Source organism: Bacillus rossius (genome assembly GCF_032445375.1).
Source record: "Bacillus rossius redtenbacheri isolate Brsri chromosome 4 unlocalized genomic scaffold, Brsri_v3 Brsri_v3_scf4_1, whole genome shotgun sequence".
In the NCBI taxonomy this organism is placed as follows: Eukaryota; Metazoa; Arthropoda; class Insecta; order Phasmatodea; family Bacillidae; genus Bacillus; species Bacillus rossius.
In genome coordinates, this window is record NW_026962010.1 from 7,390,946 (window position 1) to 7,416,958 (window position 26,013).

General features: G+C 40.6%; 1 protein-coding gene across 1 annotated transcript in view; it reads left to right on the forward strand.

The window, feature by feature from the left end:
* The window catches only part of LOC134541659 (myosuppressin), a 69,311-nt gene that overhangs the window by 32,203 nt on the left and 11,095 nt on the right, over positions 1–26,013 (forward strand). Inside the window, exon 2 of the mRNA XM_063385260.1 lies at positions 22,247–22,465. Coding sequence (XP_063241330.1) covers positions 22,249–22,465 — 217 coding nt within the window. The 5' untranslated portion in view covers positions 22,247–22,248. The remainder of the gene's footprint in view (positions 1–22,246; positions 22,466–26,013) is intronic.

Below are 26,013 nucleotides of genomic sequence, written 5' to 3' on the forward strand. Positions count from 1 at the left end.
ATTTATGGTGGAACTACTCACCCTTGCAGACTGACTACCTTTCTATAATATTGAATTTCCTGCCTTTCACACTGATGCCTGTTATTTTTTGGTGGGATTACCCACCCTTGCAGACTGAGGCCTGTTCTTCATGATGGAAGTACCCGCTTTTAGAGACTGATATCTGTTCTTTGCCCGCCATTTATACAGAGGCCTGTTCTTTGCATTGGAAGTCCCAACCTTGCAGACCGAGACGTGTCAATTATGGCGAAAGTACTTGCCTTTGCCAACTGAGGCCAGTCTTAATAGAAAATTCTCTACCTTATAAACTAGGCATCTCCTCAGGGTGTAACATAACTTCCTTGCAGACCGAGGCCTGTCATTGATAGTGGACATATGCTGACTGAGGCCTCTACTTCACGATTTTCGTAAACATTTTTGCAGACAAAGGCTCATCCTTCATGGTATGGTGAATTTAACCATAATTATAGAAGGATACACTCCTTCACCTTCGATTTTTCTAACTTCTCAGAACTCGCATTTGCATAATGAGGTATGTCATTCACAGTTGAAGACCCACTCTTGCAGACACAGGATTATTCTTCATTGGGAAGTATACGCCTTTTCAGACTGAGGCCTCTTTCTCACAGTGGAATAAGCCAAATTTGCAGACTATGTTCTCTCCTCCATAGTAGAACCTGAGGAATCTTCATCCAGTGAAATGATTTACTTTTGCAGAATAAGGTTCCTTCCTTCATGCTGTACCTACCCATACTTGCAGTTAAAGATCTATCTTTTACCTTGGAAATACCCGACCTTGCAATCTGAAGCCGTTTCTTAATGGTGGACACACATGCCTTTTAGAATGAGGCCTCTACTTCGCGGTGGACATATCCACCTTCGCAGACCGAGGCCTCTTCTTCGTGGTCTGAGGTCTCTTCTTCATAGTGAAATCCCACCCTTGAAGCCCAAGCCTAACCTTTACGGCGAATCGTAGATGGTGCATAACCCGGGATTTATCAACATGGCTAGACTCAAATAAGGAAAACTTAAGAATATTGCTGTATCGTGTTTCTATCCCTAGTTTCTTCTACACTAGGCTCCTCTGTGCTGGTGAATGTGTCACGAAGCACGAATGGTGCGGGTTGTGGGGGAGGAGGGGGGGTTGAAAGGAAGAGACGTTATTGCTGAATCCTGATCAGATGCTCGAGGGTTGCGCGGCCTGAGGATACAGGAGGATTGTGAGGAAGAAGGAAAAGGAAAATAATCAGTTTTGTCACGCCTTTCGCCTCCCTCCAAGTAAACATCCATTTGCCGCTGTGGGCCGTTTCTTTGTTGCCTGAGGAGCACTCCAGGGGGGGGGGGAGTGTTGGTGGCCGCCATTCCAGGGCAGCCAGAAAGAGCTAATACCTCCCAGAACCTAATAACATTGTTCTAGCCTGTTTCCCATTCCTCTAAGCGGAGCATTGTAGCATTTCAACCATGGGCAGCTTTGATAGCTGATGTCAGTATGCATTTACAAACCACCAGCACTGCAGGCAATAACTGATTTCTTCATAGTTTACCTCTCCCTAGTGGAGAATGATCGTAGCATTTCAAATGAATTAAGAAACGAATTCTAAACGTCTGGCTAGAGTAAAAATTTTATGTAACATTTTAGAACATTATGATTGCACACAATGTCACAAAGGTTTCAATTGACTTTAGTTTTTAAGTATGAGCCCAGTTTTACTGTGCACCTGCCTTTGCAATCGTTCATCTCCTTCCAGTGGATAAACAACCATTAAGACAACGTGAGAGTTGGTCCCTCTGTACATTCATCCTTCGAACACCACTGCCGAGGTATTTTCATTCTAGAAAATGTTATATTTTGCGGAGATGTAATATTTCATATTTAGTTATTCAGGCTTTAAAGAAAATATTGAATTTTTAAGTAGAACCTTTATTTTAATAAATACCTATATAACAATCAATAATAAATAACATAAAAAATATTTTTAAAATCTGAAACTAAAAGCCTACTTAATAAGCAAACAAAAGCAATGACTTCTAAACTCGTCCGGTGGTACTAATATTTGTTAAGAAAATGTATTTTCTTCAATTTTGTTGCGACAAATCATTAAATAAATTCAAAATATTATAAATAGACTAATAGAAAAAATAGGATTTCAAAAAATTATAAAGATAGTAATTTAAATAATTGTATGTTTACTCTCCACGTTTTAACAGATTTTAAGTTTAAAACATATACAAAATATTTACGGGTTTTGGCAGAAATTTATTCTTTTCATCGCAGACAGAATTTTGAGAACTGCTTACCTCTGTTAACTACGTTCTTCCTTTCAAACATATCTCATTTTATTTTTAATTTTATTCTTGCTGTTTACGATCTTAAAATCGAAGTTTTGTAAATAAGTAGACCGTGTATTAATTGACACCTAAATGACCAGGTATTTAATGAATTGTGAGCATGCACCTTTTGCCTCTGGCATTTTTGTTTACTTTCATCTTGAACAATAATCCACACTCATATCACTTACCTGCTGAATATTTATGTTTGTAAACAAATAATTTTTTTTAATTAATCAATAAAGATAGTTACATATGTGAAATAAAAAAAATTCATTTTCACACACCATTTACAAAAAAAATATCATACTATTAGTTTGTTAATTAACTCAAAAAATATTAAATATCCCTTTTAATTTTTTCTCTCGTGCAATAAAAAGTCAAAATATACTTGAATGACACGCAAGAATTATATTGCATTCAATTTCCAAAATTATTTTCTTACAACAGTCGTAACTATTCCAAATAAAACATGTCCATAATGATCCTAAAGAATTATTGAAGATATCATATTCCATATCGTTGGGAATAAGATATTTAGTTTTTAGGTCTCTTGAAATTTCAACTATAAGTATTGACAATAACGAGGTACAAGTTTTCACTACTGACATTACCAAAGAATATATGCTATGGAATTATTAAGGTTTTTACATGTCTTCCTTGAAATGTGTTTTAAAACAGGGGATATAGCAAAACATTCTGGTTCGTAGGAACATAATTTCAGTTAATAAATGTACATGTTTCTTTATGTATAAAATTGACATACACAGAACACATAACGTGTTTAATAAAGATGTATAAAAACTCAGGCCAGTTTTTGGTGCAGTTCTCGTACACTCGTCGTTGTTGAGATGAACGCACTTGTCACTATGTGCGCTTATGTTCGCTGTGTGTCTCTATGTGCGCTTATGTTCGCTGTGTGTCTCTATGTGCGCTTATGTTCGCTGTGTGTCTCTATGACGCCGAGTGGACTGCTCCGGCCAGGTGCTGGTGCGAGGCACGCTGGACCCTGGTTCGAGTCCCGGGCGAGCCACCACTGTATCAGTGTCCCTCCAGGGTTCTTACTGCAGGCAGGGTAGACTCCTCTCTTGTGCTGACACCGTCGTGTTGCCGTTATAGCCTCGCTGTCGACCAACTAAGCCAGGTAAAATAACTTCGACAGAAGACATTTTACACTAAAAATGTAGAGTGACATCAGTTTTGTGTTTTCACCCACGACGTAACGGAGGTGTGTGAGTTTAGGGCAAGATGATTTTTGTCCTATCCTTAACAGAATAACACAGATTGGAAGAAGTTAAATAGCAAACATGTATAAAAGTTATAGTTAAAATAATCTCTTCGTTAAAGTAATAAACATATTTGAATTAATGAGTGCAAATAAAAGTAAATTTATCAATTAAATTGTAGATTTCATTTCACTCCTTCTTTGTATCCATACAAAATAGTGATAATTCAATAAAAATGATTTAATTTTATTTGTAAAAGTATGCAATCATTTCATCAATGTTTTGTTATGACGTCACGTTAAACTATCGTCCGTAAACCGACTTTACAGACAACCGATTGTTTTTAATTTATTGTTCTCACCCCCTTACCCATTTTCTAAAGTAATATCCTTAATCGCCATACCCTGGATTAATATCCGTTTCCTCGTTACCTGTACTCACTTCCGTGAACCTGTAACACGTCATCACTTGAGCTGCCCTCCCGGCTGCCAGCAAGTTTCCCAAACAACACCTTTTAGCCTGAAAAACAAATAAATAATAATCCATTAAATTTATTATATATATTATATTATTATATTTATTATCAATTACTTATTCTTAAAAAAATATTCATAGGACATAATCCAATTAGTCATAGTTATAAACAAATCTTAGGAAGCCTTTCAATAGTCGCCAGTAATTTGAAAACTTCAAACCTTGGTAACGATCAAATTCGTGTGTTCTCATGTTTTTTTTTTTTTTAATTTTGCAGATAAACTCACAATACGAAGCTCGGGCGTGAAATTAAACTTATAATTATTTACAATAATGCCTAGCATGATAAATTTACTGATCAAAAAAATATTCACTTTTCAAGTACATACCAATATTTCTGGATGTGTGTTACAAACGTACTTTCTACACCCGTAATTAAATTCGCTGCCTGAATCGTGCAGATAGCAGCGCGAAACAATCGAAAATTTTAAACTACTATAAAAGGCTCCTTTAAAAGCGAAAAAGACTTGAAAAAATCCTAAACCCTGACTCGGGACCTGATTTTCGACCAGAGATTCAATTAAAATGCTGCTCATTTTGTTAAAATGCACCAAACATTTTATACTATAAAGTGTCCGCACAAGTTACAAGTTTTACTTCTATGGCATTACTAAAAGATTAAACTGAAACTTTTAAAAACATATTTCATAGCATTAAGTATATTTTTATATTGTTTTTGCTTAAACGACTGAAATCAGTCAGTAAATACTTCCTACAAACAAAACCTTTATCTTATTGAGCTGATTCAAAAAAATTTTTGTTACATTAATATACTTTATTTTAATGTTTAAATAAGGTAAAAATATCCTGTTACAAGGATTCAATCGCGTCTAATATTACCCCTGTAGCTTAACAAGTCCGATCTCTACCGCCGTGTTACCGAGCCTATTAAGAGTTTGCATGGAGAATATATATTTTAATCATTGAAATGCTAGTTTTCTTACTTCCTACTATGACTATTTCAATTTTCCAAATATATTGAAGGGTAATTCAACTTTAATATAGTTTCATTTGGCCCACCAATGTGTTTGGTATGTGCCGTTATGACGCAGCACGACGCTTCGCCCACTCAACTCCTCATCAGCTCGACCTTAGAGCTCGGCACTCGACCTTAATCACCCAGTTCAAAAATGGCGGGAGGAAATAACGTTGCTTATTTCGCAGGCCTTTGACCCGACCCCGGCCGCCCACAGCTCTGGGAAACTTAATTAGTTCCTATTTACGTTTGACGCCGACTGTGACGAATGTTTGAACAGCCTGGAAACCGCCGGCAAATTGCCGATCGTGGCGGTTGCTGTGGCAAAGAGCAACACGCCTTAGTAATGTACATGTATTTTTCAGAGAAGCCAAAGCATGGTTTCAATTTCATCGTATTTTCTGTCCTAAGTAGGAAATTACTCGCCAATAGCAGTCCAGGAACCAAAATAATAAAGTAAAACTATCACTTTTTGTAAGTAACTAATGGTTTCGGAATTTTTGTCTCTAGCTTATGTCTGGTTTCCATACACACAGAGCGTCGCCAAAGAAAGTAGTTTTTCAAATAAATTACAACTTATGGGGATAAAAAGGGTGCGTGAATGAAGTTATAATTTCTTGGCGTAATAACAAAAAAATTTAATTTGGTTGCAATTTATTAATAAAAATAAAATAATAAAAGGAACAGAGGGATATTACAAATACTGTTGGTAACGTATGAATTTAATTAATTAAAAAATTAAATAAATAATTAATATTCAACATTGATATAAACAAACACATAAAATTAATTTTCAATTTCATGAAATAGTGGGAAAAAATTAAATAATAATGCAAATCTATCAATATTCTAAGTGTTTATTCTTATTAATTAAATTATATAATTAGTAAAATATTAATGTATTAATTTATAATGTACATAAATAAATTATGCATATGGGAAAAAACCTCACTTAAACAAACAAACTTGAAAATACATATGAGAAATTTTATAAACACAATTTATATTACTAATGTTCACAAAAAATAAATATTTTAATGATATGGATCAGTACTAAATATTAATCACCAAAGTATAAGCTTGAAAAGCGCATATATATTTTTTTAAGTTATAGGTAGGTACTTATTTCAGTGGGTTATGGAAAAGTGATGAGAGTGAATCCTGACGATGCGCGCGCACCATGCAACGACATTTTCACACGAAGATGGCAAACCCACGTGTATGGACATAAACCAATAAATAGTCACTTTCATAAATTTAGGGGACATACCATATATATTGGTCTGCCGAATAAAGCTATAAGTAATAAATTGTCCCAAAATCTGCTAAGTCACACTACTTACCAGAACTCACAAGAACATAAGGCACATGATCATAGAGCCATTCCTATAGAGCTGTTACAGCTATTAAAGTTGTGACGAATCTCACGTACATGGCTATGGATTCCACTGAGAACAAAAGGATTATTTCATTAAAAAAAAAATTTCGTCTACTGAAGATGACAGTTTAACCAGTAAAGGTGTCACAAACCTACGGAATTAAAAAAAAGGAAGAAGTGGCAAAAAATTATTCTTAGAATCCTGTGATTTATGCGGTCGTATAATGTGAAATGGAGTTTCTTTCCCTCCCCTTGACCATAACTGAAATCTCTAATCAAATTATGGGTCTGTCTCGTTTGAGGCAGGCGACAAATGCGGTAAGTCTGAGATGGAAGGGACAGGTGTTCCGGAAAACTTACATTCTCATTTTCAAAACGAAACATGTTATACGAACAGCTGTTCAACGGAATCACACGCGGTACCGACACTCGCCAGCGAAGGGGCGGGAGGACCTCCAGCCCTCTCCAAGGCTTGTGCACACACAAGCATTGTGGAACCACTTCGAGTGCACGCACGGAGAAAAAACTTACATTAAGTACAACAAATGTTTAGTTGCCACACATTTTTTTGTATAATAATTTTAAAGCAACTGCAGCTTATATAATGTCACTTTTTCGAAAAACAAAGTTACATATTTAAGCAAAATCAAATTTATATTTTTAATAAGAATGCCAAGCCTTTTTTTTTTAATAAATCAGATGATTTATATGAGAAAATAAAAACTTCTAAAAACTTATATAAGAGTAGTATAGGAATGTATTTCCTGGCCCTGGCTTCTGGCTGAGGATTAAAGATTGACTTAGTTCCTCCAATCGCAGAGATTCTCGTGAGGTGTCACTGTCCGCCATCTTGTATTGTGACGACATCACAGCCATATTGGAAAACATGACCTTTACCATAGATTTTTTCAAAAATTTGTCAAAATCCGCCAAAATTTCTATTTTTTTTAAATATTCTGCCAATATTCACAAAAAAATCAATAAAAAAATAAAAAAACTCCCTATTTTGAGGGGAAAATTCCCGCTAAGGGGTAAAATTTCCCGTTTGATTCCTCAAAAAATTCAAAAATTCGGAATTTGAAGTACCTATCTCAAATACTTTTTCCTCAGAAAGAAACCCAAATTCCACAAGCCAACCTAAGCCTCTGACGGGAAACTCGGATAACCTCGACGTTGACCATAAAATTCAAATTCTTAAATTTTTGACCAAAAAAAAAAATCCAAAAATATTTTTAAGAACTGCTTTCTTCACATTTTTAGTTACTAAATCGATTTCGGTCTTTGATTCAATTCCCGGTGACAGTAAACATATAATTTATTATATATATTTAAAAAGTTCTTAATAAAATTAAAAAATTATATAAAAATTCATACATCACACCCGCCATCTTGAATTAGGGCGTATTCACTGAAATTATCGTTACAATCGCCATATTTAAAATCCGTGTATTTATCTGCTTTTTATAGGAAAAAATTAAAATTTATAAAAAATTAATAAATCCTATTTTAATAATTAAAAACCAAAGCACTTATGTCCTTGGTTCAAACCCGGTGAGGGCAAAAATTAAAACAAAATGGTGACAGAAACTACCAGCGTACTGACCTACCACCAGTGCTAATGCACATATATCGCCAGCTAGTGTGACGTCACGACCGCCATCTATTTTCGTCTGCTGGAGGACACCAACAATTTTTTTACGTCTGCTAGAAGCCGCCAACTTGGATTATGAATTGTCGACATCTTCTTTTTGTCTGATGAAGGCCGCCATCTTGGATTATGAAATCAAGCAGCCACTTGGTTTTGGGTTTCTGGAGGCAGCCATCTTGGATTATAAAATTATAGTCGCCATCTTGTTTCTGTCTGCAGGTGGAAGCCATCTTTATTTTCAGTACTTGCTACCAGGAGTGCTAGTGTCACCGTCTACCAGAGTGCACTGCTGCAATATTGGTTTAATTTTTATCTTATTTTGCATTAATAATTATTGCCAAGAAACCCGCCATCTTGTAGTTTGTCTTGGCCAGCATGTTGGAAATTCTGCAATTATTTAACTATAGGTATTTTAGGTAACAATTCAAAAATTCATCAAAAAAAACTTTTATTAATTTATTGATTGATGCCCTTGATCCGATCCTTAGTCAATGCAAAAAAAAATTGGGTGTCTGTAAAGTCGGTTTACGGATGATAGTTTAACGTGACAACGTCATAACAAAACATTGATGAAATTATTGCATACTTTTATGAATAAAATTAAATAATTTTTATTGAATTATCAATATTATTTGTATTAAACAAATAAGGCGTGAAATGAAATCTACAATTTAATTGATAAATTTATTTTTATTTGCACTCATTAATTCAAATATGTTTATTACTTTAACGAAGAGATTATTTTAACTATAACTTTTATACATGTTTGCTATTTAACTTCTTCTAATCTGTGTTATTCTGTTAAGGATAGGACGATGATAAGAAAAGTAGGAAACGAATGGGAGTGTTTCAATTTAATGTGCCTCGAAAAAGTCAAATCGATGGTTGTTCCAATCGAATGGAAGAGAGATAGATGCGGTGCAAGCGTACAATGAGCGTAACGGGACACAGCGTAACGGGACAATGTGCGTAACGGGACACTTTTTCGTGCTTGCAGCCGGCGTTCATCAATTTATTAGACGTTGTCACGTCAAAAAATGTAATTTGATTAAATATCTCATAAATATAGTAAAAAATGACAGGTTCAAGTAATGAAATACCACATGATCTTTTGCAAAAAAAAATCTTTATTACTCTACGACGAGAACAAAAACAAAAAATTACAAGCATTTCACAATTTCTACAATCTTCTTACAGTGTAAGCGAGTCCTTTACATACCTTACCATGTAATTTCAGGCCATTCCCACATTACAGTTGATTACCACATACACCACACAGCACATATTTCTCGGTTTCGTTAAAAGGACAGTGACTTATTTTATGATGCCTCGCAATGAACATGCGTACAAAAGTATTCCCACAGAAAATATATATTGAACCCGATAAATGCACAACCAATCCATTACAATCCCTGATGTGACTTTTTAATCTTCCATAGCGTATAAACTGGGTACAACATATGCTGCACCGATATTTAATGAGTTCAGAGTTATTATTACAACAGTATACTATGTAATCACGAATTATCACGTTTTTGATGTCGTTACAGTACGTACAATTACATGGTGGAACACCGTTAATCGCTGCATCCTTTAATCGGTGACACTGGCACTGTTGGAAACTGTTGTCCTGCTGCTGAAGTCACTGCAGTTATTAAAATCTCCTCTGCTGGAACCTTAAGTGCAACTGTTGACGTCATCACCAAAAGGAATTGCGGCGTTGCCAACGTCGTTGCCATCGGGGTATCTGGAGCTGTCAGCAATGTTGCAATAGAGGTCTGCACTGTTGATGATACAATGTCAATCAAAGCTTTCGTTAAAGCTGGTACAGACGGCATCGAGTTCTCAATAATAAACGAATACGAGACTTATGAACCAGTCAAACAAGACGATCCGGACTGCACCAGAGCCAGAGAATGACTGAGAGTCACACCGTCCAGTCCTCGCCATGTGCATGAGGTGCAAGTCAAAACAACAGTAGATTAAATTTTTGTAAAGAGGTTCTTACTTGCTCTTAACTGATCCAGCGCGGGTTTAATAACTTAAATTTAGACCATCTAGTCGTTAAATTAATTTACTACATTTGATGCACTTAAAAAGTATACTTTGTACATTATTCCCACATACAACTTTTTCATTTCTGGTAGCGTTTGAATTGTTAGTGTCATTGAAGCCTCCGAGGTTGCTGACGAATCTTCAACTGATGAAACAGTAAATGATGCAGTCGGTATCACAGATGCCAACGGGATCCACGTTGCCGCCGGTGTCATAGCCACGAGGTCTCCGCTGCTGTTGCCAGCAGCCATCTGTGGCCCTGACGTCGAAGCTAGACCTTCCACCAAGATGAGGAGATTGTTGAGGAGGAGCTCTGTGCGAGCTGTCAGGAGGCTAGCGACCAGGAAGAAGCTCTCGCGATGGACGAAGACGAAGTGTCCAGGGAAGACATTGCAGATGTACCTGTGAACACCTCCACTCTGACTGAGGAGGATATTGCTTCTGTGGTGGAAGTGGTGGAAGAAGTATTAGGCATGTATCCTGAACTATAGACTTTGGAGCGGTGTGCGTGAATAGTTGTTTGGTCAATGCATTTGTTCGATCGTATGGAAAGTCCTGCTAACAGGCTATTGTGAAGGCTTTTTTTTTTTTTTTTTTAGCGTAGGGAGAAGATGGTGTGTGTGTGTTTTTTATCACACAGTTTTAAATATTTTTCATGTTTGAATTACTTCGAATTTTTGTCACGACTTTTAAAAATATACAATTGTCATGTGATGTGAAATGTATCTTGCAGAGATGCTAATGGCTGAGATGAGTGTTTGTGACTGCATCATATGCACTGTAGCGAGCAGACATCAAGTTTAAACGTACAGTGTTATGTGTTGGCCATGGTCTCCATCGTGGAGCGGAAACACATCCAATACTAAACAAATATTAATAGTCATATTTTTTTTTAGCGTGAACAAGCATGATTAAGGCTGTATGTGTTATTTATTTCATTAAAACCTTACGGTAATGGATATATATGCAAACATTTAAAATATCTGCTTCCATGCAGCTTTTTAAACACGAATACGCAAGCATGTTCCTGCTTCGTAGTTTAGAAAAGTATTTTCTGGCTCAGGCTCCAAATGTGGAGCCGTGGAGCCAATGGGCATCTTGTAATGTGACATCACGTCCGCCCTCTTGGTTGATCTCGACCTTTGACCTTGAACTTGACCATAATGATTTGCCGAATTTTGCAAAAAAAAAAGTCCCATAACATGTCAACATTTGTCCAATATTCGCCAATATCCGCTAAAGTTTTTATAAAAAATATTCCGCCAAAAAAATCTCAAAAAAATAAAAGATTTGTAACTGCGATAAAAAAAATTCCCGTTTTGAGAGGAAATTTCCCGTTTTAGTCCTCAAAAAATACCAATGGCTTGAAAAGTCCGCAGTTTGGCTTAAGAATCCATATATACATATCTCCCTTGCAACGAAATGACGATGAATTATCTGCTGATGTGTGATACCTGGGAGTGGGTCTCAAGTCTTTGACAGAAAGTGTGTGTCTTCTGAGGTGTCAGAGCTTTTTCCAGCTCTAGTATCTAAGACCAAACCTAACAGACACACAGAATGGGTGCAATTATACGAATATATATATATATCCTTTCAGCGCTCAGGAAACTTCACTTCTCCCTCGTGGTACCACAGAGATGTTTACCAAAGTAATTTCTGTCGGGGGGAGGGGGTGGTCATTGTTTCTCGACCTCCTCAGATGCCATGAAAGAAGTATCTGGTGTGGTTTAAAGTCCCTCTCACGGGTAACAGCAGTTGGTCTAGAAACCTTCTATTGGGGATTAGCACTGCCGATCCCTCAGACCGTTGGTTCCTAAGACAGTGGATAAATATGAAGATCCAGATGTGAAATGGTAATTGGTAGGCTGGGAACATCTCCCGCACTGTAAGGATCACTGCCAGGCTCTCAGGAGCCAGAGACAGTGGGATAACTAAGAAGCTGGTTCTTTTGAGTTCCCAGTTCCCGAGGTGACGCTATCGCCCCAGTCTGTTCTGGTTTCCGTGCTAGCTCAACAGCTAAACATCCCTACACACCCACAGGTGCCATGCAAATATCTGGCCTTAGTGCAGTGTTAAAACTAGGAGTTCCCCCTGAACAGCGCTTGGCATGGCAGCTGGAGGCTCGGATAGCTCAGGATACAGCCTGAGGAGTCCCTGCTTGCTGAGGAATAAACGCAATGAGCGGGCATGCACAGCTCTGGTTCTAGTCTGGACAGGTAGTAGAAGTAAGATGCACTTCGTTTGGAATACTGATTCTCTGGGTTTTCTCAGGGATCCCTCAGAAGCAGTACTCTCAGGATGAGTCAACCACAGGTTAGCTAATGGATAAAAGAAAATGAGTGGCAACTATGTTGGGATGTGTCACCTCAGCCTCTGCTGTAGCTTCACCTCCCAGTTGCAATGACATGGCGTGTTCTATGTGCTTAAAGATCCAGGGAGCTTGTGTCGGTGGTGAACGTTTTGTCCTATCCGGAGTCATTTACCAGTAAGTCCGGAAAATTAAACCCCATGAAGTTCTGCTGCTTAACATTCGGTCGATGTGTGACAAGTAACACGCGTGTCCTAGCGGAAAAGGGGGGGGGGGGTTTGTCTGTAAATTCGGTTTACGTACGATAATTTTACGTGATAACGTCATAAGAAAACATTGATGAAAAATTGCATAACTTAACCTGTTTGATATTATAGAATATTTTCTCGCACGGTGGTTGGCTGGTTCTTGCACGCTCGGCTCAGGCGGAACGTGACAACGAGTCATGCTTTTTCGCGCGCGCAGCCGGCGTTCATCGACTTATAAGACATCATCACGCCCTGCTCCAGCTGGCAGCTGCTGGTCTGAGACCCACCACGGAGGTCCACGGAGGTCCACGGAGGTCCAGGCGGGTCACGTGGCTGGGCGGTCACGCTGGCCGCGCCCAGGCCGCGAGGCTAACGAAGTCACGGCGCACTGAGCGCCAATTAGCTGTCACCACGACTGTTAACACGGGATTTGAACCTTCCACCCCCTCCGGCTCCTGCTGGCTTACGTGGTTCGCTAATTAAATGGGCAGGAGGGTTTGTTGACGCGCTGGTCGCTCTATACGCAACTGTGACGTCTCGCCGCCGCTACGGCACATGAGCAGCTAGTTAGGATACGCCTTCAGCTTTAAGTTAGAGCATTTTGTAGTCTTTCTTGTAGTGACATTCATGAAAATGCCCCGCATTTGTTGGCAAACTGGATGTTCAATTAATCAAGTGAAAATGGCCTCATATGAAGAATAATTTTAAAAAGGGGGGGGGGGGGGTTTGTCTGTAAAGTCGGTTTACGGACAATAATTTTACGCAGGCTGCACGCACAAAAAATTGTCACGTTCCGCCTGAGCCGAGCGTGCAAGAACCGGCCAACCACCGTGCCAGAAAATCTTCTATAATAACAAACAGCATGCAATTTTTCATCAACGTTTTCTTATGATGTTATCACGTAAAATTATCGTCCGTAAACCGACTTTACAGACAACCCCCCTTTTGCATTCGTTGATAATGTTTCTCAGGTGTATGGTAATATTGTATTTGTAAATGAATGTTTAGTGTACGGCCCTTATGAATACGTTCCTGGATTCTTTAAACCTTATTGAAGATTATAATTTTTTATAAGGACTGTTCTGGATAAAATGGAATTTAGTCCGAATACTTAAATTTCGGCTTTTGTGGGTCTGTCTTGATCACTTTATGATTATTACGTGTTTTTTGTTTTATATATTTAAGGTTTATGTAGGTACCTGATGTACGTACGAAAGCTTTAAAAAAAAGAATTTCATAATAAAATTATACTGCTGTTATTTCATCAATTTGTTGTTTGCCATTTTTTTTCGAAACACGCTTAACGATTCTGTCTCAATTATAGCTAAGAGGAAACTGCGTCAGTTTAAATAATTCCATTGTGTGCTAGAGCGCTGAACTGGAGGTTGCTAGGTCGGATTCGAACCCGGCGCCCTTCAAATGTCTTGCGTGTGCTAACTGTGAGCGAACTAGCTTTGTCCATGTAATTTTCTAGTGAATTGTCCAAATTATATGTTGCACTATCAACATTTTGTTTATTTAACAGACAATTTTAAATATGGGATTCAAGACAATAGGAAAAACATTTGTTGTCGAAATTTGTAAATAGGATTTTTTTTGCAAGAGACTTTTGACACGTAACATTATATCTAATATCAAGAGCATAATGATCCGTTATGTAAGTGTGTAACAATGCAGCATAATAATTGCTTTTATTTTTTATATTTGCAAACCCATTGTTTATACATAATTTCAAAAAAGTGTTCTGCGTGTACATATGTTCATACAAGATGTCAAGCCGTGTTTAGCAAGTATATTCAAATATTTTCTGTAATTTTATCGTAAACGTTCGTTCATATGTTCATATTAATATTTCAAACTAGCATTAACTGTCTGGTATTATTATCCGTAAATGCATTATCTAAAAAATGTAGGAAGTCTTCAAGACGCCCTGAAGGAGCTCTGTAGACATCTTAAAGGGAAGCATGTGTTAAACAGCTGTGTCGCTGAACATCAGTGCTGCTCCCTCCAGAACAGTCAGCTCACTGCTGACAATCACCGCTACTCCGTCACTTTGCGAGCCTCTGTTTGGCCGAAGTGAGCTCTAATCGCTGAAGCCCGCGAAGGAGTGGAGCGAACTCTGCCCGCTTATGCCACGTTGAAGATAGAACTATTACATCAAATATTAGTCTAATATCTGATCAAGACCCAAGAAATCTTTGAAGTTTTTTGTTCTTTTACTAATAATATTTTTAATGTAAGACACTGAAACAATTATCTGTAAGTGTTCTACCTAATTCATAACAGTCCAGACAGACCCGTGTGAAAATGGCTCCATCCAATTATTCTAAAAATTTATTCATAATAAAATATAAAACTTAGAGATTTAACTAAAAGCTCTGAAGGCACCAAAATTTCATAATCTGATGGATGTCTAATTCTTGTTCCTAGTTTCCTCTCCTCTTTCCTCAAGAATACTTTCACGTCACGTACCCACGCAAACTTAAGTTTGTTCTCTCTTGCCACTTTTTACCCCCAGAGAATAGATTTATGGTAGTGCATGAGGTGTTCGCTTATAAAAATTATATGGGCAGAAAATGTTGTATTTATTCTGAGGCCAATAGCGTCTGGTTTTCTTTAAATTTCTGTAACCAGTGATATCTCGTTTGTTGGTAAAGTAGTCGTGCAGGATTCGGCCTAGGCCTAGGTTTTTTCGGATGCTGGGTAGTCTATGAACAACTTGGATATCCTTATCGCCCATGACTATGCCAACAGCCTTAGCGATTTCACTTACTACTGCAATACAGTTTTTGCCTATTGTCTCGGTCATTCTAACAGTTTCAATGTTAATGTTTCGGCTGAACTGTTCTAGTCGTTTAATCTTTCTTCCATCCCGATGACCAAAACTTAAACAAACATTGTATTTCTCTCATTTTAAATTCTTTACCTGAATAATTTTTGTTGTAGCACGAAACTCCTCAAACTATTCGGAAATAATTTTTACGTTGTTTTCCAAGGAAATGGGTCTTCTCGGGGTGGTTCCCCCTTCCATCATCCTCTTTTGCAGTTCATGCTCTCTATCAACTCCCTTCCATGCTGCACCCTGCATTAACTTCCTCAAAACATCACGGATAATTGCAGGATTCATCATAGTTTACATTATTTAACATTACTTTTATAACATGTAATTACTAAAAAATACTTAATATTTTCACAGTAAAAGATATTATAAACTTATATATAGTATATACAGTGTGATGACAATAATATTTGGTATGCTGGAAAACTGTTTCTGCGGTGTTCTACTCCAGAGCGACACTGCATTGCTCTGCACTGCACTGCTCTGCACTGCACTGCACTGCTTTGTGGCCACGAACACTAATTACAAACGCATCAGACATAACTGTACCTCTATTTCGTATTCTGAATGTCGTACGATTTCTGGTTGTCAACCAAAGTAGGGCGAGTAAAACATTGGCAACGGACAAAATAGCCTCCTATTGGCAGCCAATTTATTTGACACGCATAACTTTAATATTTTTACCTTGTTAGCACTTAATTCTTAAGTCAAATCCAATTTTCCTATCTTTAGAAGTCGTGCTGTCATTTTCTGTAATAGTTTTCCTCCGTGTGCTCCCTGTGCTCCAGGTAATTACTGGCACAATTTTCATTTATTTATTTATTTTTATTTATTGCCTTATTTTAAGTGGCGAAGTTAAGGAGTACCGCCTTGTCTTTCACTTAACCACCTACATTGTTTTCTCCTTGTGGTCCTGGCTATTTTAATCTATCAATCGTTTCATGGATATATTATTATCTATTATCTTTGAAAGATTTGTGCAATGGGAGTGCATGACTTGATGTAAGCTTTTGGACATACGCCATTGCTTAGCACATGTATGTCTGTAGAAGAAAACTACAAAAAAAAACAAAGCACAAATAACAAAAAACACAAAATATGCAAAAAATTGCTGTTGTCAGGATTTAACACCACACAATACTCCAAAACAGGAATATGGTCAACAAACAAAGAAAAATGTACTAACAGAACGAAAAAAAAAAAAAAAAACACATATTCGTTTTGCTGTTTTTTTGTCTCGTTTCAACTGTTGTGCTGAATTTTTTGGGTTTGGTATTTTTGTGATATCATTTGTGGTGGGTTTTTTTTCGTTCTGTTAGTACATTTTTCTTTGTTTGTTGACCATATTCCTGTTTTGGAGTATTGTTTGGTGTTAAATCCTGACAACAGCAATTTTTTGCTTATTTTGTGTTTTTTGTTATTTGTGCTTTGTTTTTTTGTAGTTTTCTTCTACAGACATACATGTGCTAAGCAATGGCGTGTATCCAAAAGCTTACATTAAGTCATATTTATCTATTGCAGACATAAAAATTAAATTCCGAATTTGTTTGATTTTTGAATTCCTGTTACCAAACTAAAACAAATAATTTCTTAGTCAGGGAGCAAAGAATTTGTTTCCGTGGTAAACCCTGTCTTCAAGGATAGACGCAAGGAAATCAGTATACATGCAGAGGACGACGTGGTTATACTGTGGTCGCCTGGCCTCCGCGCTGCCTTGTTCATCTCGTCTCGCTCTGCAGGCCGATCCTGTTGCGCCTCAAAGGAAGCTCCAGATGAAGGTATCGTTATATCGGTAACATGACCGAGCGCGGCTCCGGGATTGCGATACAGCTCAAAGGTGTGGCTAACGAGAAGGAACCACTGCTGCTTGCTGTCTCGCTACACGACACAGTGGACACCCATGTTCCAGTGAAAACAATCACATTAATGGACGACAGTTAAACATTTCTGAATAAATACCCTAATAAGACAATTTAAATAATGCAATGGATGGGATCACTCTTACATAACTTAGTGGAAAAAATAATAAAAGATAAATTATTTTTCTCTTCGTTTATTGCGCCATATATTTGTCAAGTCGCAAAGCATAATGGATATTACAACTGTGCGTGATAATCTGCTCGCAGATAGTTGTTAAAATTAAATAATTGCCTGTGATTGGATCGTAAATGCTACCGAAATAAATATATTTTTGTTAATGCACTGAAAGAGTATTATTCTGTTCACAATTTCCATGTGTGAGAAGTGACATTTTTACCACTACATACATAATACGACTAATTTCTGAAATCAAATCGATCACTATTTATGAATGTTATAAACTTTATCTGTACTAATAATAAAACTGTTCGAGGAAAAAGTTGGTACATTAGATAAAATGATGGGGAAAAAACTATTCGAAATGTCTATTTACATTATTGAGAACCCAAAAAAAAAAATAGATTTTTTTAAATTTTTCTGTTTGTGTGTTTCTTCTAACATCGATCTAAACTACTTAACGGAATTTATGAACTATTTTTAAATTATAATGGTCTTTGGCTAACTTAAAGACTAGGCTATGTATAAGTAGAGAATTACAACCCTGTGGGGGAGAAAAGGGGATGATTATGGTTTAAAGATAATTAATTATATCTCTGGAACTAATTAAGCTAAAGAAAAAGATTATGTACCAATAATGAACATTGGAAAACAACCAAAGAAAAAAATTTGAATTTATCAAAAATCAACCTCAGACGGGATAAAAAGGGGATAAGTATATTTTAAAGATTAATAATATCTCCGAATTTAACTAAGCGTAGTAAGTTATATTACATAAAAATACAATAAACCAAAATTAAACTATTTTTTCGAAATTCAACCGCTATGGGGTGAAAAAGGATTACTATATATTTAAGAATAATAATTATGTCTCCGAATTTAATTACGCGTAATAATAATATTGGTAACCAATAATAAACATACAAACAACACAAACCACAATAGTAGTGTATAATAGTTCCTCCGGCGCCAGGCTTCAGACTAAAGAGCAAGGTGCCTATCGCCATCTTCGATTGTGATGTCACGGTGGCCAACATAGATGACCTTACATTTGACCTTGACCTTCAAGATTTGCCCAAATTTGACAAAAATTATTTTAACATTTGCCCAAATTTGACCAATTCCGCCCAAAATTTCCAGTTTTTTGGAAACAAATTCCTACAAAAAAAGTTTAACAATATAAAATAATTAAAAAATACTCTTTTTTGAGGACTTTTAAACTTTTTCTTGTATTTATAGCTAAATAATTACGCATTTCCAATATGGCATTAAATTTTAAAAAGGCGGGCGCCCCAATAATAATATTAAATTACTACTACTCTTTATCAGGTAATTAAAACTAACATGGCGGTAGCACACTCGAGCAGACAACAAGAGGGCGGACGTGACGTCATACTAGCTGGTGATATATATATATATATATATATATATATATATATATATATATATATATATATATATATATACACACATACATATACACCTTGGCCTCAGTGGTGACTTCTGTGAAGGAAAGACCTGGCGTAATTTTGTTATTTTATTTTGCCCTCGCCGGGTTTGAACCGAGGACTCCATTATGTAAATGATGTTTTATTAAAATTTGATTAAAATTTTGTTAGTTGATTTTTTTTATCTTTTAATTTTTTCCAAATTTTTCTGATAAGAATTACTTATTTTCAATATGGTGGCAGTGACGTCTTTATCCAAGATGGCGTAGTGTATTTATTAAAAAATTTATATATTTTAAATTTTTTACGATTTTATAGCATAAAAATACGGATGTATGTATTTTTTTTTTACTTTAAAAAGGCACTCAGAATAATTTTTAAACTGAGGATATATGTAGCTTAAACTGGGAAAAGTATACAAGCTGAATGATTGTTGTGTATGTAAAATGTGTGATATAAAATAAATTATTACCTGAAAGAATTTAATTTATTTCTCATAACCTACTTTTAAATTTTCTTTCTTAATTAACTAAACTGCAAGTCACAAGTTTGTTTGCCATTAAGTGAGGTCTATAATATACATTACGTCTCGATCGCAGGTATTTATTTAATAATCAGGCTGCAGTATCTATTTTGAAGGTTTTTTTTTACCTAAATATTATATATGTATGAATTTAAATATTTTTAAGGGAATCAGTCATGCGAAAACATTGGCTACCATAAATGTTTAATATGTGCGAGTGTTATAGTTTGTGTGATGAATTATGATATGATGCTAGTAGGTGCTGGCACAGGTAATAACTTAGAGGGGGCCAAAGTCTTCCTGTTCGCAGTGGCAGAAGTGTCTTGTTCGTCCAGTGTGGCGAATATTTTCAAAAACTTAGCGGCTAACAGCTTGAATTTAGGTATTTAAGACAAAAGCACGCTAGAATAAATGATCAAGTTTTATCGAACACACGACCCTCGCTCCATGTGCGACTGTCACTTTGCGTGTGCTAGCTTCTGCTCGTATGTCCTGCTGTTTCATGTGATACTGATGTTTTTTATTTGAATTATACCGGACCTTAGACTGATTAGTATATAATCAATTTGCTAAACTCTGTACTGCCTGGTATCAAACCGCAGACTTGAATTGACGGTATCAATCTTATTTTAATAGGTGAGGATTTTTATTATTTGATTTTTTTTAATATCCAGGTTAATAACTACGCATTTTCAAGAGGACGGTGATATGCCATTGTCACCTTACTGGAGGCTGGTAGATGAAGAATTTAAGCAGCTTTTAGGATATTTCACTATATTTATTTAAATAAGCATTTTTATAAACATTTTTTTATCGAGCGAGGATCGAACCTAGGACATGAATACATCAAATTAATCAATATATAAATGAATATTATTTTGATTTAATTTTTTTTCTGAATTTCTAACTAAAAAATTATAGATTTTCAAAGTGGCAGCTCAGATAGCCACAATATGGACGCCATGACGGCATACTGGCTGGTTATACATGTTCATTGGCATTAGTGGTGGGAGGTCAGTCTGCCGGTGGCTTCCGTGGAGGAAGGATCTGTCTTCATTTTTAATCGAAGGACCTTACCTGGTTCTAACCGAGTACTCCATAACACAAGAGTGTTTTATTATTAAAATTTTATTGAATGAAATTTTTATGAATTTTAATTCTTTTTCTAAACTTATGGGATTAAAACGGATTTTCAATATGGCGGACATGATATCACTATTTAAAATTGCCGTAGTTTCTTGAATACAAGATGGTAGGTGTGATGTAAGCAAAAATTTTACTATAATTTTATTCAAATTGTAATAAAGTATTTTTTAATATTTGTTTTTAAAATTACAATTTTACTCTCGCCGGAAATTGAAGCGAAGACTTAATTGGATTAAGTCACTAATAGTTTGAAGTAAGCAAATTTCTTGAATTTTTTTGGAATTTTTTGGATAAATAATAATGAATTTCAAGTTTATGGTCGTCAAGATTATGGCCTCAACGGCTTAGGGCGTCTTTTTCGATGGGTAATTGAAGCTACTTTGAAAACATTTTGTTCTTTTTAAAGCAAAAATCTTTTGAGGCATTTCGAATCTTTTTTTTTTAATTTTTTAGGATCAAAATGTGAAATTGCAAAAGACATACATAACATCAGGCATGCGGCCCAAGAGATAATTTACATAGAGAAGTATCTCCAGCTCTTCTGCAAGTTTAAAATAGAAAATGTACTCTCGCGCTATAATTATCAAGGGGCAAAGGAATGGACATCCCTACAGGAAAACTCCCCTTTTGAATGAACTACGTGACACCCAAGGTGCGCAGAGTCTTATCATGGTAAAGCACAAAAATGAAAACTATAAAACTTTACAGCTTCGAGGTCAGAAACCATAAATTAACGAAAACTATTATTTTGAATGTAGTGAGTAGTAACAAAATTTGGACATTACATACCTTACACAATCAAGAAACAACATATTATTTTTTTTTTCCATGTCTAGGACATGGCCCTAAATAACTGTGATTAAAGACTGGAAATCTACGAGGGCTGTTTTTTTTTTTCAACCTCCGAAAGGCTATATAAAAAAAGTAAATTTACGTAACATAGTAATTCTACCACCAAAGGTACAGTAGGGTCTTACTTATTTTAATACATAAAAGCCAAAACTATCGAGGCATTTGTTTTATCGTAACACAAGCTTATCTATGCATGTTTCGAAGAAGTTAGCCGCCAATGAATAGAGATAACAGGACAAGTGCCTTGATCTCCCGCTCCTTCACGACACCACTGTAAGGCGGGTGGACTAATCGCGCGGCGCACTGGCTCCGGCGTCAAGAATTATCGCAGAATAAGAATAAGGCACAATACTCCACACAATAAGTCCACCCGCCTTACAGAGATGTCGTGAGGGAGCGGGAGATCAAGGCACTTGTCCTGTTATCTCTATTCATTGGCGGCTAACTTCTTCGAAACATGCATAGATAAGCTTGTGTTACGATAAAACAAAAGCCTCGATAGTTTTGGCTTTTATGTATTAATATAAGTAAGACACTACTGTACTTTTGGTGGTAAAATTACTATGTTACGTAAATTTCCTTTTTTTATATAGCCTTTAGGAGGTTGAAAAAAAACAGCCCTCGTAGTTGCACTGTCCACGCATGTGCTAGCCCAGAGGTAGGGAACAAGTGGGCAGTAAGGCCGTGTGGTGCTGCGCAGACATGAAGCCCTCGTGCGCACGAGCCGTGCTGCTGTGGGCGGTGGCCGCCGCCGCCGCCTCCGCCCTCGCCACCGCACTGCCGCCCCCGCAGTGCAGTCCCGGTCTGCTGGAGGAGGTGCCGCCCCGCCTGCGCAAGATCTGCGCCGCGCTGTCCACCATCCACGAGCTGTCCAGCGCCATGGAGACCTACCTGCTGGACGACCGCAGTGGCTTGCCGTGTCGGTACCCCCGCTCTCTTCCTTGTGGCCTTCGGGCCTACTGCCCCTCCTCCACTCCCCTACCCGCTGTCCAGCGCCATGGAGACCTACCTGCTGGACGACCGCAGTGGCTTGCCGTGTCGGTACCCCCGCTCTCTTCCTTGTGGCCTTCGGGCCTACTGCCCCTCCTCCACTCCCCTTCCCCCTGTCCAGCGCCATGGAGACCTACCTGCTGGACGACCGCAGTGGCTTGCCTTGTCGGTACACCCGCTCTCTTCCTTGTAGAAAACGTGCCTACTGCCCCTCCACCACTCTCCCTACCCGCTGTCCAGCGGCATGGAGACCTACGTGCTGGATGACCGCGCCGGCCTGCCGTGTCGGTACCCCCGCTCTTTTCCTTGTGGCCACCGTGCCCTCTGCCCCTCCTCCACTCCCCTACCCGCTGTCCAGCGCCATGGAGACCTACCTGCTGGACGACCGCAGTGGCTTGTCGTGTCGGTACCCCCGCTCTCTTCCTTGTGGCCACCGTGCCCTCTGCCCCTCCTCCACTCCCCTACCCACTGTCCAGCGCCATGGAGTCCTACCTGCTGGACGACCGCAGTGGCTTGCCTTGTCGGTACACCCGCTCTCTTCCTTGTAGAAAACGTGCCTACTGCCCCTCCACCACTCTCCCTACCCGCTGTCCAGCGGCATGGAGACCTACGTGCTGGATGACCGCGCCGGCCTGCCGTGTCGGTACCCCCGCTCTCTTCCTTGTGGCCACCGTGCCCTCTGCCCCTCCTCACACTCCCCTACCCTCTGTCCAGCGCCATGGAGACCTACCTGCTGGACGACCGCAGTGGCTTGCCTTGTCGGTACACCCGCTCTCTTCCTTGTAGAAAACGTGCCTACTGCCCCTCCACCACTCTCCCTACCCGCTGTCCAGCGGCATGGAGACCTACGTGCTGGATGACCGCGCCGGCCTGCCGTGTCGGTACCCCCGCTCTTTTCCTTGTGGCCACCGTGCCCTCTGCCCCTCCTCCACTCCCCTACTCGCTGTCCAGCGCCATGGAGACCTACCTGCTGGACGACCGCAGTGGCTTGTCGTGTCGGTACCCCCGCTCTCTTCCTTGTGGCCACCGTGCCCTCTGCCCCTCCTCCACTCCCCTACCCGCTGTCCAGCGCCATGGAGTCCTACCTGCTGGACGACCGCAGTGGCTTGTCGTGTCGGTACCCCCCGCTCTCTTCCTTGTGGCCACCGTGCCCTCTGCCCCTCCTCCACTCCCCTACCCGCTGTCCAGCGCCATGGAGACCTACCTGCTGGACGACCGCAGTGGCTTGCCGTGTCGGTAACCCCGCTCTCTTCCTTGTGGCCTCCGTGCCCTCTTCCCCTCCTTCACTCCCCTACCCGCTGTACAGCGCCATGGAGTCCTAACTGCTGGACGAACGCGCCGGCCTGCAGTGTCGGTACCCCCGCTCTCTTCCTTGTGGCCTCCGTGCCCTCTGCCACTCCTCCACTCCCCTACCCGCTGTCCAGCGCCATGGAGACCTACCTGCTGGACGACCGCAGTGGCTTGCCGTGTCGGTACCCCCCACTCTCTTCCTTGTGGCCACCGTGCCCTCTACCCCTCCTCCACTCCCCTACCCGCTGTCCAGCGCCATGGAGACCTACCTGCTGGACGACCGCAGTGGCTTGCCGTGTCGGTACCCCCGCTCTCTTCCTTGTGGCCTCCGTGCCTACTACCCCTCCTCCACTCTCCCTACCCGTTGTCCAGCGGCATGGAGACCTACGTGCTGGATGACCGCGCCGGCCTGCCGTGTCGGTACACCCGCTCTCTTCCTTGTAGACAACGTGCCTACTGCCCCTCCTCCACTCTCCCTACCCGCTGTCCAGCGGCATGGAGACCTACGTGCTGGATGACCGCGCCGGCCTGCCGTGTCGGTACCCCCGCTCTCTTCCTTGTGGCCACCGTGCCCTCTGCCCCTTCTCCACTCCCCTACCCGCTGTCCAGCGCCATGGAGTCCTACCTGCTGGACGACCGCAGTGGCTTGCCGTGTCGGTACCCCCGCTCTCTTCCTTGTAGCCAACGTGCCTACTGCCCCTCCTCCACTCTCCCTACCCGCTGTCCAGCGCCATGGAGACATACCTGCTGGACGACCGCAGTGGCTTGCCGTGTCGGTACCCCCACTCTCTTCCTTGTAGCCAACGTGGCTACTGCCCCTCCTCCACTCTCCCTACCCGTTGTCCAGCGGCATGGAGACCTACGTGCTGGATGACCGCGCCGGCCTGCCGATTCGGTACTCCCGCTCTCTTCCTTGTGGCCTCCGTGCCCTCTGCCCCTCCTACACTCCCCTACCCGCTGTCCAGCGCCATTGAGACCTACCTGCTAGAAGACAGCGCCGGCCTGCCGTGTCGGTACACCCGCTCACTTCCTTGTGGCCACCGTGCCCTCTGCCCCTCCTCCACTCCCCTACCCGCTGTCCAGCACCATGGAGACCTACCTGTTGGACGACCGCAGTGGCTTACCATGTCGGTACCTCCGCTCTCTTCCTTGTGGCCACCGTGCCCTCTGCCCCTCCTCCACTCCCCTGCCCGCTGTCCAGCGCCATGGAGTCCTACCTGCTGGACGACCGCAGTGGCTTGCCGTGTCGGTACCCCCCGCTCTCTTCCTTGTAGCCAACGTGCCTACTGCCCCTCCTCCACTCTCCCTACCCGCTGTCCAGCGCCATGGAGACATACCTGCTGGACGACCGCAGTGGCTTGCCGTGTCGGTACCCCCACTTTCTTCCTTGTAGCCAACGTGCCTACTGCCCCTCCTCCACTCTCCCTACCCGTTGTCCAGCGGCATGGAGACCTACGTGCTGGATGACCGCGCCGGCCTGCCGATTTGGTACACCCGCTCTCTTCCTTGTGGCCTCCGTGCCCTCTGCCCCTCCTACACTCCCCTACCCGCTGTCCAGCGCCATTGAGACCTACCTGCTAGAAGACCGCGCCGGCCTGCCGTGTCGGTACACCCGCTCACTTCCTTGTGGCCACCGTGCCCTCTGCCCCTCCTCCACTCCCCTACCCGCTGTCCAGCACCATGGAGACCTACCTGTTGGACGACCGCAGTGGCTTACCGTGTCGGTACCCCCGCTCTCTTCCTAGTGGCCACCGTGCCCTCTGCCCCTCCTCCACTCCCCTACCCGCTGTCCAGCGCCATGGAGTCCTACCTGCTGGACGACCGCAGTGGCTTGCCTTGTCGGTACACCCGCTCTCTTCCTTGTAGAAAACGTGCCTACTGCCCCTCCACCACTCTCCCTACCCGCTGTCCAGCGGCATGGAGACCTACGTGCTGGATGACCGCGCCGGCCTGCCGTGTCGGTACCCCCCGCTCTCTTCCTTGTGGCCACCGTGCCCTCTGCCCCTCCTCACACTCCCCTACCCTCTGTCCAGCGCCATGGAGACCTACCTGCTGGACGACCGCAGTGGCTTGCCTTGTCGGTACACCCGCTCTCTTCCTTGTAGAAAACGTGCCTACTGCCCCTCCACCACTCTCCCTACCCGCTGTCCAGCGGCATGGAGACCTACGTGCTGGATGACCGCGCCG